Source organism: Danio rerio, chromosome 23, assembly GCF_052040795.2.
Source record: "Danio rerio strain M-AB ecotype USA chromosome 23, GRCz13ab, whole genome shotgun sequence".
NCBI lineage: Eukaryota > Metazoa > Chordata > Actinopteri > Cypriniformes > Danionidae > Danio > Danio rerio.
Window position 1 is genome coordinate 39012250 of NC_141043.1, and position 14819 is coordinate 39027068.

Here is a 14819-nt window from a genome sequence, read left to right on the forward strand (position 1 = left end):
CTGCTGTTGTCAGCTTTCTCAGTTGCTCACTTAGTACAGCGTTGGGCTTTGGATGTGTTTGGTTTTGAGTAGAGTGAAGCATGGTTCCACAAAACAGGTAAAAGCAATGTAAAACCATGTGGCCGCAAAGTTTGCTTTTTAAAAACCTATTGGTTGGTTTTAAGGTACAGTTTAGGTCATTTTTGCAAGGTGATCTATACAGCAAACCTCGCCTTCTCACGGACCTGTACAAGAAGGACGTGTCGATGATGTGTTTAACAAAACACAGCCTGAGTAACACACAAAAATATAGATACCTCCCTCTAATGGATTTGTTGGCTGAAACTTCCAATGAAATGTAACCGGAGCAATGTATTTTACATTTTGTGAAAATGTAGCTTGAGTCACCTATTTTCAATGAGCCTGTGTTTTGTTTTGTTTTTTCCAGTACAGGTTCAGTTTAGATTTAAAAATTAGCTTGAAACAATCCTCAAAGATTTTGTTTCCATACTGACATGACAACATCACGTAAGATGCAGACTTGAAGCTTGTACATGTGCTCTGCTGGTTTGAGATTTTGTGACTGGTGACCTTCATGAAACCAGTCTGAGATGATTTGAGCTTATTGTCAGCAACAATACTGATCTGGTTCAGTTTAATTCATCTTTATTTCTATAGGGCTTTTGCAATGTAGAATGTGTCAGAGCAGCTTAACATTGCTGAAGGCTCTTGCAAAATTATCCCCATGCAACATATGACAGCTTTGTGGTCCATGCTCTCATATATAATGTGTTTCTAAAGAAAAAATAGACATGCTTGTAGTTTGTTTACTGAAGAACTGTTCACATGGGATTAATACCACAATCTATAACAACCTCAAGATTCTGAGCCAGTGTTTCTCTACTGGTGGGTCGTGACCCAAAAGTGGGTCACGGGAACATTTTCAGTGGGTCGCGGTGTGTCTAATCAAAAAAACAACAAAAAATAAATGTTTTACTTATTTTGCTTATATCAGACTTTTAATTTGAAATGCATGTGCGACAACTGAACTTTTCCTTACCCTAACCACTGTTTACAGTATTTGACGTTTTTACTCTGTAATATTAGTATAATTTTATACATTTTGTTAAATGACAGCAATAAAGTATTGTTTATTTGTAAGCCTTGGTAATTTTCTTATGATTCATCTGTCAGTACTTGTGTATGTTAACAAATAAATACAAATTAATTATAATTCCTAAAATGATATTATAGTTCCTAAAAATTTGGGTCACGGATTGATGACTAAGTACAAATGTGGGTCCCATGGCCAAACTAGTTGAGAACCCCTGCTCTTGGCTATATGTGTATGAAATATACCAAAAATGCCTCAGTTCTGCATAACAAGGTTGCATCTTGTGATATTTTATTTCATTTTTTTTAGTTACTATTGCATTTTTAATTGCTCAAACTAGCCTCTTTATTCTCCTCAAACCTTTGGCATCAAAAATGCATTGACATCCACAGAACTACACCTGTTTTCTGTTTTGGACCATTATTTTTGTAAACCTAGTAGAAATGATAGTAGATCATCAGTTTCTGGAGTACTCAGATCAGCCAATCTGGCACTGACATTCAAGCCATGTAACAAGTCATCATGTTCTTCCTCCTCCTGATATTTGGCTTCATCTTGACCATCTGCCTGATATTTGTATGAGCAGTTGATCTGATGTGGCTGTGTATATGGTATATGGGCTGAAATATAGGAGAACATATCTTAAAATGAAGATAAAAGCCTGTATTGAATGTTTACATGTTGTAGGCAAAGATCTTGGACCACGATAATGTGAACTACCTGAAAAAAATTCTTGGAGAGTTGGCGATGGTACTAGACCAAGTAGAGGCAGAGCTGGAAAAAAGAAAACTGGAATATCAAGGTATGTTCTCTGCCTTTTTTTCTTTTAAACCATTTTTAAAAATCATAATTAAATAATAATGAAATATCCCTAACAAAATAGAATATAAGAAACTCATTTAAAATTATTTTAATAAAGAAACATGAATTAAAGAAACATAAATGTCAATAAATCAAATACAATAATCTTTAGTAACCATATATTTAACTTTATTAAAACAAAGCAACATTAATAAAAAATATTTATAATATATAGTTATTTTATTTATGGGTGTTTTTATTATTATTATTATTATTGTAATATATATTTTTTCATTCTTCAATTTGTGTAAAAAGTTGTGTACTTTTTACATGTGAGTTTATATATTTATATAAACCTTGTGAAAGTAGAATTATTTGTATAGGTGCATTTTATGAATCCTTAAAATCACAAGGACTTTTTAAAATTTACAATAGCTTCATAAATGAAGGACTTCTTTGCTTCTTTCATTTTATGCGTGCTTATAGTATCAATATATTGTGTTGTTCTCTTTAGATTATGTGTGTGTCTGTGTGTGTGCGTATGTGAATAATTCAAGTTTTATCATATCTACATACAACTAATTTTAAAGACCTTTTTGGTCTAAAAATTTTGTATATGACCAATAATGATAAAATCTTAAGAATATTGACTTGTTTTTAGTCACGTAATTCCTGTAAATCATAACAACTCATGTCTGTATGTAAGCATGCATTTATTTATTCGTTAATCATTAAGTTGCAACATAGTGAAAACGTACGCTCATTCTGAAAATGTGCCCCTATATACATTTCTGGAGACAGTGAATTATGTAACCTTTAAAACGAATGCTAATGGGTGGTACGACTCTGTTCCTTTTCTCGCTTACCAGCTGACCGCTTACTAGGGCTGGGCGTTATGGGCAAAAAAACATATCTCTTTATTTCTAGGGGGAATGACGGTAAACCATATATAACCATTTATTGAAACTTTTATTAAACAGTTTTTGAGCAAAATATAATTTAAACACAGGGGTTTCCCTCCCTGTTATTATCATCATTATAATTCTCATTCTTATATTGTCATTTGTTGAAAGAGTAGCTAACAGCGAGATATTAAAAAAGAAAAATAAAATGTTTGGTAGACAGAACATTTTAATAATCATTTAAATCTCCAACCGTTTGTACACTGGGCACACACACAAATCCAATCACGTCTTCTAGTTAAGGGGATAAACTAAAAAAATCTATTAAACAGAATAAATAAATGCAATAATTAGAATATTATCATAATTGAAGTCAATATGCAATAACAAACCAGAACGCAGAGCAAAATAACAAACCAGAACGCGGAGCTAAATGTGTTGTAATATAAATATAAAGAGACCGTCGTGTACTAATACTGAACTTATAATCAGTGAATATGAGGTGGTTTCACTTTTAAAATGTGGTATAAATTCCTCCCATTTTGGCATTTTAATCCTTTTGAACACATTCAGGTGCTGCCAGTCAATTTGACAAAGATTCTATGTTTGTTCTGGCTGTCAATTGCGGAAATGCTTTCCTAATGATAAAAGGTTTCTGCTAAACCGATGTGACAGCTGCAGGCGCTGTGTGATGTGCGTGCACATGATGGGGAAATTTTTTCCGGGGAGTCAGATTTTGGTACAACAACGGCACTGCATGTTTCTCCATGTCGCGTGTAGTGATGGGTCATTCTTGAACGATTCGTTTATTTTGAACAAATCTTTTGTATGACTCAGGGAGTGAATCATTCATTTGCGAATGCAAAGCTCGCGTGCTACCTTGGAGTGTTCTGTTTCACGCAGAATGTGCTTGTGTGGCCTCAAACCATATCGCGTTGGGGAATCATATCGATATATCCCCAGAACTCGATATACCGCCCAGTCCTACTGCTTACCTTTGTATGGACGGCTTTTCCGCTGTTACCAGTTTGCCTGGTAGCTCACCTTGTACGTTGGTGGAGTTGAGTTGACTCAGAGAGAAGCTGAGCCAACAAACAGAAGCCAAAAAACTAAATAATCAAGTAAATAACAGATTTAGAATGTGGTAACATCTGAAAATGTAGTAAAAAATCCGGCGAGGGCTTTTCTTTTTCTGGATTGCTTTTTAAAACACTGCAATTGGGGTCAGGGAAGTGGGTGGGCGGGTCAATCTGTGCTTTTTAAAACCTTATTGGTTGGGTTTAGGGAAGGGGGAGTGTGAGTCAGTCAGTTAGCCAGTCAGTCAGTCGACAACAGCCTCTTGTGGATTTATGCAAGAAGAGCAGGTGCGAAATTTGAGATATTAAAAAGTGTACATAGCGGCCTCTGGTGGATTCGCAAAAATAAAAACAACAATAACAAAAAACCTTCTGGCGTTCTCCAGAAATGTATATAGCTTTACGTTTTTAGAATAAGCCTGTACCTTTAGGAGCCACTGTATATGATTTAGCTTTTTCAAGAGCATCTACAGGCTGTCTTTTCTTCCTGCGCAGGTCAAAAGTGTGAATTATGGCTTTGTGGACCTACTTTTACACTAGCTGATATTTGTCTTGGAGCCACGTTGCACAGGCTCAAGTTCTTGGGACTCTCGAGGAAATATTGGGAGGATGGGAGCCGGCCAAACCTGCAGTCGTTTTTTGAGCGGGTGCAGAAGCGTTACGCCTTCCGCAAGGTATTGGGGGACATCCACACCACCCTGCTTTCGGCAGTTCTACCCAATGCTTTCCGAATGGTAAAAAAGAAGCCGCCATCCTTTTTCGGGGCATCCTTCCTAATGGGCTCTCTCGGAGGGATGGGCTATTTTGCCTATTGGTTTTTAAAAAAGAAATACATGTAGTGAATGTGCTCTTCTAGTGTTTTGTGTCTGTGTATCTGTGTGATGGTCGAACATTTTGGGTTACACTGTTTTACGAGAGCAGGAGCAACGAGACAAATATACAGAGATTAACACTATTACTTACCTGGGTGAACAATTAAATAAATATATAATGAGAACATTCCAAGACTAGGAATTCTTCTTAACAGCACCTTCTCTGGTAATGAATGCCTTCATTTATTTTCCTGTTTATGATTTACTGGTATATTTTTTTCATTTTGTGCTTGAATAGAGCACAAGTATGTTTTTTCGTTCTCTCCAGATTATAAACACTGCACATTCTGCCATTTACTGGTTGTTTTGATTATATAGATTATATAGCACAATGGCCAAGTAAACTTGAAGTAAGTTATGACTTTAAATCCCAAAATAATGTTTGTTAAAGTACACTAAATTCGTACACATCTATCTTTTGTACTATCTGCCACTGACTGCTTTCCACACAACAAAAACCTTATTCTGCCTAAAATATCTGGATATTCTTAAAATATGATTAATATACACAAGAAGCAACACTTCATGCGATTCATTCATTATCCTTCAGCTTAGTTTCTGATTTATCAGAGGTCGCCACTTCGGAATGAACCGCCCACTTTATGAGATAATATGTATTGTGTTCATTCCATCTCATATATTGCCTGCACAAAAATATATACAGTTGAAGTCAGAATTATTTTCCCTCATGAGTTTTTAGCCCCCCTGTTTTCTTTTTTTCCCTGATTTCTGTTTAACGGAAAGATTTTTTCAACACATTTCTAAACATAATAGTTTTAATAACTCATTTATAATAACTGATTTATTTTATCTTTGCCATGATGACAGTCAATAATATTTAACTAGATATTTTCAAGACACTTCTATACAGCTTAAAGTGACATTTAAAGGCTTAACTAGGTTAATTAGGTTAACTTGGCAAGTCATTGTATATCAGTGGTTTGTTCTGTAGACAATCGGGAAAAAATAGCTTAATGGGGCTAATAATTTTGACCTTAAAATGGATTTTAAATAAAGTTAAACTGCTTTTATTTTAGCCGAAATAAAGCAAATAAGAGTTTCTCCAGAAGAAAAAATATTATCAGACATAGTGTGAAAATTTCCTTTCTCTGTCAAACATCATTTGGGAAATATTTAAAAAAGAGAAAAATTCAAAGGGGGCTAATAATTCTGACTTTAACTGTATATATATTTGGCTGTTCGGTTACATGGTAATGCCATATGGGGGTCATAGTCGGGGGTAATAATCATCTTGCTTGTAAATAGTGCAAGACAATTATACTTTTTATTCAATTCATTTTCCTTCGGCTTAGCGTCTGATTTATCTGAGGTCACCACAGCGGAGTAAACTACCAACTATTCCAGCATATGTTTTACGCAGTGAATGCCCTTCCAGCCGCAAACCAATTCTGGGAAACATCCATACAGTCATTCACACACATACACTCCGGCCAATGTAGTGTATTCAATTCACCTATAGCGCACGTCTTTGGACTGTTGGGAAAACCGGAGCACCCAGAGGAAACCCATGCCAACACAGGGAGAACATGCAAACTCAGAACACAGAAATGCCAACTGGCCCAGTCGGGGGTCCAACCAGCGACTTTTTTGACCACTGAGCAACCAAGCCGCCCAATTATACTTTTTTATATAGATGTAAACCTCAAAAGCACGGTGGTGCAGTGGGTAGCGCTGTCGCCTCACAGCATGAAGGTCACTGGATTGAGTTATGGCTAGGTCAGTTGTCATTTTTGTTTGGAGTTTGCATGTTGTGGGTTTCCTCTGGGTAATCCGGTTTCCCCAAAAAAGTCTAAAGACATGCGGTATAGGTGAGTTGGGTCGGCTAAATTGTGTGTGAATGAGTACAGTATGTATGTTTGCGAATTTGTTTGCAAATGCAAACTTCATGGTAGGAGAGGATTTAAATAAATCATGCTAATGAGTTTCACTTGCAGTAGTCAGTTTGGTATTTACTGGTATACTATTATTTAACCTCCCTCTAAATAAGCTTTGTTATCTCATGTGTTGCTTCTCAAGTGATTATATCTTGTTTCAAGAAGTTCTAGATTTTGAATCAGAAAATAAGATATGCTTTTTTACAATACATTTTTGCTGTGCGAACCCTTTGCACTTAAACCATTTTAGGAAACTCAAAATTAAGAAACTATTCTGCAAAATCTAGCATTGAGTCATTCACATTTTAGTGTAAATCACATGTGAAACACTGCTACTTTGCAGAACGTAACACAATGTAAGCATGACTATTTTCTGAACTGTTTCACTGTAAAAATATCCGTAAGATAGCAGTTTTCTGTATTTTGTTATTCATGTTTTTATCTTTTTTTCCTGTTTATTTATGTTTTTGATCTGCATTATGGGATCTTGATCTTTCTTTCAGCATCTTTTAACATTGAAAAGTTTGAAAAAGTGACTTTTATTAACGATTTTAATAGTTTAAAGTGATATATAGTCTGGGTTGATGTTATATTACGGTACAAAAAACCTGATAATAAACTGCCAGTACATTTTCTCTTATTTTACACACTTATTTCTCTCTATATTACTTATTATACATTATACTATTCCAAACAGAACAATAAAAGTCAGTTTGTTAAATTGTAGAGTTGAATTTTCAACATCAAAATTCGGCAGAGCAGAGATTGAGGACGAAACCTGCAGGGGGGAGAGAAAGCAACTTTGAGTTTAGAATTTTCTTATTCCCCAACATTCATGTAATTTATTTATCACCCCGCACTGTTAATTATTTATGGTTAATTAGGAAATGTTTGGATATATATATATATATATATATATATATATATATATATATATATATATATATATATATATATATATATATATATATATATATATATATATATTATTCATGCATGGATTTATTTACTATTTATTTGCATATTTATTTATTTTATTGCTTTATTTATGCATGGATTTTTGGATTTATTTACTCATTTATTTATTTATTTGCATATTTATTTTATTGTTTTATTTATGCATGGATTTATGGATTTATTTACTATTTATTTGCATATTTATTTATTTTATTGCTTTATTTATGCATGGATTTATTTACTCATTTATTTATTTGCATATTTATTTATTTTATTGCTTTATTTGTGCATGGGTTTATGGATTTATTTACTCTATTTGTGTATTTATGCATAGATTTATTTACTCATTTATTTATTTGCGTATTTATTTATTGTTTTTTTTATGCATGGATTTATTTACTCAGTTATTTATTTGCATGCTTATTTATTGTTTAATTTATGCATAGATTTATTTACTCATTTATTTGCATATTTTATGTATTTGCATATTTATTTTATTGTTCTATTTATACATTTATTTATTTGCTTATTTATTTTATAGTTTTATTTATGCATGGATTTATGGATTTATTTACTTTATTTAGTAACAAAATTATTTTTATTATTGTTTTATTTATGCATGGATTTATTTACTCTATTTATTAGCGTATTTATTTATTAATTTTTTTTGTTTATACTGTACATGGATTTATTTACTCCTTTATTTATTTATTTATTAGCGTATTTATTTATTTTATTATTTTATTATTTTATTTACGCTTGGATTTATGAATTTATTTACTCATTTATTTATTTGCATATTTATTTATTTATTGTTTTTGCAGGTTTCGTCCTCCATAGAGCAGAAATCAACATCCCATAATGCAATTTACAATCGTAAATAAACAGAAAACACCACCAAATATGGAAACTGTTCATTAATGGATATCTTTTACAATGTGCATTTGGTAGGAAAAATCAATGTCAGCAAACATTCCACAAACATAAGATTTCAGAAAGTTTGACCAAAACTGCATAAACAGACAACACTAAAGGGAACAAAATGTGTTCCTCATATAAGACTGCCAACCTGAGCATTTTCTTTATTATATTATTAAACTTTTAATTATCACTAGTACATGTCCTTGTAAGTCTGCTGAGCCACCACATGAGCAAAATTTATTTCTTCAAACGGGTTTGAGATAGAAATGTGAAGCACCAGTTGTGGGTGTAAGAGATACTGGGACATTTGAAATGAAGACAAACGAATAAAAATCAAATGCCCATTACAACTTTCTTTCTTTGCATGCCACTCTTTAATGCAATGGTTTTATAACCAAAGACAGTGATTGTTTTTTTTCTTTCCTCACTTTATAGGTTTTGGTAAAGAAAAGCTAAATTTGACTTAACAAAAACTGTGATGCACCATTAATGTTGAGGATATTACTTAAATATGTAACTTATGAGTTCTATACCACCTCACACAAGCCATATACAACTGTGCAGATGCGTTTATTTTATGTACTGCTGTTAGTCGTTTTCAATACTATAACAAAAATGTATTTTATAGCATAAGAGATTGACATCCGAAGGCCTCTCTCTCTCTCTCTCAAATTCCATATAGAAATCCACTCATTGGGAATGTTTGTTACGAGCTGCGATAAGTGGAGACCCCCTACTCTAAAATGGAATGACTGGAAATGAACTGAACACATTGAGAAATGTTACACTGATGTCTGTGGTCATTAGACTTCACAACAGATTTATTTTGTAATTTTTATTTTTATATTTTTCAAATATGCATTTATTTACAGTGCTTTCTAAGATGTTTGTTCATGAGCCTTAATTTGTTCAGTTGCCATCTATTTCAATAAATGAAAATGCTTACCTTAACCTGTCCGTATGGTCTGTGTGCAGCATGAGATGGATGTAAAAACTGTCTTATTGCATTTATTACTAATGCATAGCCTATTGTTTTAATAATCACACTGTGCTTTAATTGTAGCTCAAACAGTAGCCACAGTTCAATACATACTGTATAGGGAATCTACTCCAGGGTATCGGCTTGGTGTTAAAATAAATGTTTGCATCAGTAATCAAAATATTTGTCTTAATCTAAATAGGATAATACAATGATTAAGGTGTTTACATTAGTTGTGTTTTGAATGTTCCTTTCATGATTCTGTTTTACATGTTATAGCACAGTTTGATTTATGTCATTGCTTCACCACACTATCCAACATTTCCTCTGGAGTTTCATGTAATCTCAAGTGTTTTATTTTTAATTTGTCGACTTTAACTGCAGTTTGCCACTTTTTTACTTTCATTCAGGAGCATTTCATGCATGCCCCCCCCAAGTCAAAACAAGATATTGGATGAGAGTATGAACTGCTAGAAGAGTGTAGTTTTAATGGAATTTTATACCGCACGCCGTATGGATAAAAAAAAAACCCTACGCATTTCACAATGTGTGTTTGTGATCCCTCACCGGCTCACTGACTTGTTGAACATATCGCGCCCCAATTTAATTCCTAAACACATTTTAGAAATACATCCGATTTTGAGTTTATTGGTTCTATTAACATTCGCATTTACCCATAAATACAATTGTTTAACCAAGACAGAATGCATGAGGAAAGAAACAAAGTATATAAAACCACAGTCCACAATCTCTGTTTGTTTTGATGTATTGTACTCTTTTTTTTTCTTTTTTCTTTTATGTACTTCATAGGGACGCCGTTGAAAATGAGATGTTTCATCTCAAAGGTCTATCCCAGTGTTTCCCAACCCTGTTCCTGGAAGCAACCCAACAGTTCATATTTTGGCTGTCTGCCTTATCTGACCCATTCATTTCAGGTTTTCTTCTAATGTTCTGATGAGTTGATTCAGGTGTGTTTGAATAGGAAGAGGTTGAAAATGTCTTGGTGTGCCTTCAGGAACAGGGTTGGGAAACACTGATCTATCCTATTGAATAGATTCACTTCAACAGTCCATATATAATCCACTGTCCAACTCAGATTTCTCCTTCCAGTTTGGGGCCCTCTAATCTCAGGTCGGCATCATTCCTGCCCACAGTGAAAAGGCTGATAACGGCGAGCAGAGCGGCCAGCATCATCCCAGCACAGCCTGCAAACATGTGCCTGGTGCCGCTGCCAGCCTCTCCCGCACCGGACCCTGAAACCTCCCCGTGAAGCGCCAGCAGCCCCAGACAGGCCAGGAGGTGCAGAGGCAAACGAAACCAAGCCAAAACTGCAGCTCTGCGCTCCACGGGAACCACACGACCCTGGAGGAAACTCACCGCTGGGAAATAAAGCCCACAAGCCAGCTCCAGCAGAAGGAAAGCGAGCAGAGATTCCCTGGGCCGGGGCTGGCCAGGCACGGTGGAGAACGTCAGCATGAAGAAGGAGAAGAACGCTAGAAGAATGGCTAGGCAGAGCAGATGACCGGGTTGGAGTCGATACGGGGCTGATGTGGCCAATCGGAAAAGTGTGGAGCCCGCCATGGTGGCCGCCATCAAACTGGAGAATACGATTCCTAAAGGTGGGCCATGAGGATCCAAAACAGGAGTCCACAGGAATACAAAAATATACAGCACGCTTTCAAAAAGTGCCTGAACGCCTCCTAAAAGCATAACACGGCGGTCCGAGAGCAGGCATCGAAGGCCATCCACACAGCTACGCCAGAAACGGGCACGTGCTGACAATTGCAACTTGGGGGTGTTTAGGGAGTTAAGAAGGGGGGCGTTTTTGTCTCCATTCATGCCTTCTTGTTTGTCCTCCTGACCCCATTCGGAAAGCACAAACCAGGCGCAAGCAGCAAGGCTCGGGATAGCCAACAGAAATGGAGCGACCGGTCCCAACCCAAGCCATTCTGCGAACAAATTCGCCACTAGTCCAGCACCAACTGCAAGTCCATAATTCCAATTGGCGACTTTACCAAACGTAACAGGGATCCATTCTTTGGGGAAGTCATGGATGTCAACGTGACCGTGCACATACCAGGCCTCAAAGGTGGTTGTTAGCAGAGAAGTGGACAGGCCGCCTAATACACGTCCTAGAATGAGCATAAAATAGTCTTGTGAGAGTTTGGTGATGCAACACACTGAATAAGCCAAGCAGAAGAGGAGGCACGTCTGTCTTCGGCCGAGAAACTGTGGCAGCCATCCGGCCACCGGGGCAAACAGCACACAAGAAGCCAGACCGCAGACGTATAGGATGGCAATCTGTGACTCCAAGAAGTTGTAATGTCGGTATAGTTTGTAAAGGTAAGGCCCTTGTAGCCAGTCTGCCCAGAGAGCCAGGAGATACGCCTTCAGAAAGAGCTTCTGGAAACGCTGGAAAGCCGGATTGGCGACTGCTGTCTGTGTGGCCTGGGATAAGGTGAGACGCCGGGCTGTGATCTCTAAAGCCACACACAGTCCTGCTAGGACTATAAATGCTAGGTATGCCGTCACAAACATGATGGGCACAAATCTGTCTGAAGGTGAGTGGAGGAATCAGAAGAAATCCTAGATCAACATCCTCCTACAGCTTTTGGGGCATTGAAATTAATGGTTCATCTGCAAAATAACAAAATTAGCAAAATTATTACATATAAGAAAATAATGGCTAAAAATGTCAAAATATTTTGAATAAAAGTAATGTTTTACAAAAAGTGATCATACATCATCACGTGACACATGACTGTTGGATAAACTCACTTCTGGACTCATCATGAGCAACTGTCAGCTTGACTTCTGAAAAAAAGACACATTGTAATTATCAACACCTCATATACTGTATGTATTGCGCCCATAAATTATGGGTTTAATAATAACGCTTTAAAAACATTAATGATTTTTAAATGGAACTTGACTTTAAGCTTCAAACATTCGTGATTATAATGCGTGGATAAACTCTTAAACACACCTACCGTACTCTTAACATTTTTCTAAGGAATTTAGAAACTGTCCGCTGATTTGGGATTATTAAATACCTTTTCTACGCCATGAATTCAGACGCTTTTTTCATCTAAATGCCTGCAATATATGTTCTACAACATCCGCGTGTGTTTCCGGGTTACTCAGGCGTCATGACGCAAAACAAACGTAAGGCGCTTGCCTTATTAATATTAATTACGTATACAAGGTGGGGCTCGCTGATTGGCTATGCAACAGAAGAAAAGACGTTTTTTTTATCAGGGATTGGTATATATATATATATATATATATATATATATATATATATATATATATATATATATATATATGGAACAGTATTAATATTAATTAGGGCATGTATTTATTATTGTTATTTATTTGTTATGCTTTAAACGACAGATACAAGATAACAGAATAACAGAACAAACAAAATACAATTAATGGGAAATTTAATAAATAATATAAATAATTATCTTCATCTTCCAGCCGCAACCGTATCTGATCTAGCAACAAACAAGACTAAGAAATACCAACAATAGACATTAAATATTCGATTATACACCAAACAAAATGTTACTAAAATCCCAAACGTCTAAAATAATCTATTTTAATGTTTTTATCATCGTCAACCATTTGGAAATATTTTGCTATCTTTATAAATAAAGTTTTTTCGAAATATATCGACCAGACAGCAACTATGTTAGCATAAAGATGAATGTGGAGAATGAGATGTCACTGATGAAAACTAAAATTCAGGTAAGGGTTTTTAAAATATTTAGATTTTGATTTGACAAATCATTAAAAAACAAGTGTGGAAATATTGTCAATTGTGAACGTTAAACGATACATCGTACATCTGCTGGCTATAAGATTAGCCTTAGCAATTATCTGACATTACCGTTTTTTTCCAAACATGTTGAACATCTATCTTTAGTCTATCGGACACTAACATCTCAGATGAAATGACACCGTGGAGCAAGTAAGTGAACGTTGTTAATGAAGATTAAAGTAAAATACATCTGATACATTGCTTGATCTTGTTAGCTGACGCAAAAAGTGTAGGAAGCCGAGAAAAGAGACTTCTCAAACAAGAAGTGCACTGACACTAAATTCAAAATCCTGTGTTGACTTCGTTTATTTTACTACCGTGAGTGTCCACGCGATGTCACCACACCACCGTAACTAGCTAGCTGGGTTAGACGGATCACATTTTTGATGACTCCCATATTAACAACTGCACCACAGCTGTGCAATAAGGAATCACTAAAATATTATTGCTTCTACAAATAGAGCATAAAAAGTACAATTGTTTAAGCTGCATGGTTCATTTTTAGCTGAATCTGCTTGTCAATAAAGAATAAACAGCATCTTGCCAGTGTACTAAATAAAAGTCGATTCTGTTTGACTGACAGTTTCAGGCCACTTACAATTATTTCTACATGATTCTGAAGCTCCTGACATAAAGTCTGCATGGAAATACATGACAAGCTAAATGGTTTGTCCACTTAAATTATCTTTAGAGAGCATAAAGCATGCATTGATTGTTGGAACATATTCAATATACAGTTCATTCGGAACGTATTCATAGCGCTATTCTACATTTTTTTATGTTACAGCCTTATTCCAAAATGGATTAAATTCATTTATTTCCTCAAAATTCTCCACACAATACCCCATAATGACAATGTGACAAAAGACTTTTTGAAATTGTTGCAAATTTATGAAAAATAAAAAACCTGAAAAATCACATGTACAGAAGTATTCACAGCCTTAGCTCAATACTTTGTTGATGCACCTTTGGCAGCAATTACAGCCTCAAGTCTTTTTGATAGGATGCCACAAGCTTTGCACACTTGTCTTTGGAAATGTTTGCCCATTCCTCTAATCAGTTCCTCTCAAGCTCTATCAGGTTGGATGGGAAGTGACGGTGTACAGCCATTTTTAGATCTCTCCAGGGTTGTTCAATAGGATTTAGGTCTGTGCTCTGGCTGGGCCACTCAAGGACATTTACTGAGTTGTTGTGAAGCCACTCCATTGATATTTCGGAGGTGTGCTTTGGGTCATTGTCCTGCTGGAAGATGATCCGTCACCCCAGTCTGAGGTCAAGAGCACTCTGAAGCAGGTTTTTATTCAGGGTGTCTGTGTACATTGCTGCATTCATCTTTCCCTCTATCCTGACTAGCCTTCCAGTTCCTGCTGCTGAAAAACATCCCAACAGCATGATGCTGCCACCACCATGCTTCACTGTAGGGATGGTATTGCCTGGTTTTCTCCAAACGTAACGCCTGGCATTCACTCCAAAGAGTTTTAATGTTAGTCTCATCAG

General features: G+C 35.7%; 3 protein-coding genes across 33 annotated transcripts in view; 2 read left to right on the plus strand and 1 right to left on the minus strand.

Annotated features, from left to right (window-relative positions):
- Positions 1–9468, plus strand: part of gdap1l1 (ganglioside induced differentiation associated protein 1-like 1) — a 63763-nt gene extending 54295 nt beyond the window's left edge. For 3 of the 4 annotated variants that reach the window (XM_087307605.1, XM_087307604.1, XM_087307602.1), the window contains 2 exons: positions 1781–1895; positions 4368–5510. In XM_087307605.1, coding sequence (XP_087163731.1) covers positions 1781–1895; positions 4368–4711 — 459 coding nt within the window. In that variant the 3' untranslated portion in view covers positions 4712–5510. Of the gene's footprint in view, positions 1–1780; positions 1896–4367; positions 5511–9199 lie in introns of those variants that run through there. The other variant, XM_087307603.1, reaches the window with a different exon arrangement.
- On the minus strand, positions 9338–12638 carry slc61a1 (solute carrier family 61 member 1). Of its 18 annotated transcripts, none has more exons than XM_087305568.1 (4): positions 12550–12638; positions 12275–12310; positions 10589–12133; positions 10116–10364 (listed from the first exon to the last, which is right to left on the minus strand). In XM_087305568.1, the coding sequence occupies exon 3, from the start codon at positions 12032–12034 to the stop codon at positions 10589–10591; it is 1446 nt and encodes a 481-aa protein (XP_087161694.1). In that variant the 5' UTR covers positions 12035–12133; positions 12275–12310; positions 12550–12638; the 3' UTR covers positions 10116–10364. The 18 variants fall into 18 exon arrangements, with proteins under 18 accessions (NP_001002713.1, XP_087161694.1, XP_087161693.1 ...); XM_087305567.1 differs by having other exon boundaries at positions 10563–12133; XM_087305563.1 differs by having other exon boundaries at positions 12239–12310.
- A 537-nt stretch (positions 12639–13175) lies between these two features.
- rarga (retinoic acid receptor gamma a) overlaps positions 13176–14819 on the plus strand; it is a 174832-nt gene continuing 173188 nt past the window's right edge. For 6 of the 11 annotated variants that reach the window (XM_087305060.1, XM_087305071.1, XM_087305061.1 and 3 more), the window contains exon 1: positions 13176–13249. The gene's annotated coding sequence lies outside the window, so the exon portion shown is untranslated. Of the gene's footprint in view, positions 13250–13427; positions 13473–14819 lie in introns of all 11 variants that reach the window. The other 5 variants (XM_087305066.1, XM_087305075.1, XM_087305077.1 and 2 more) reach the window with 1 other exon arrangement.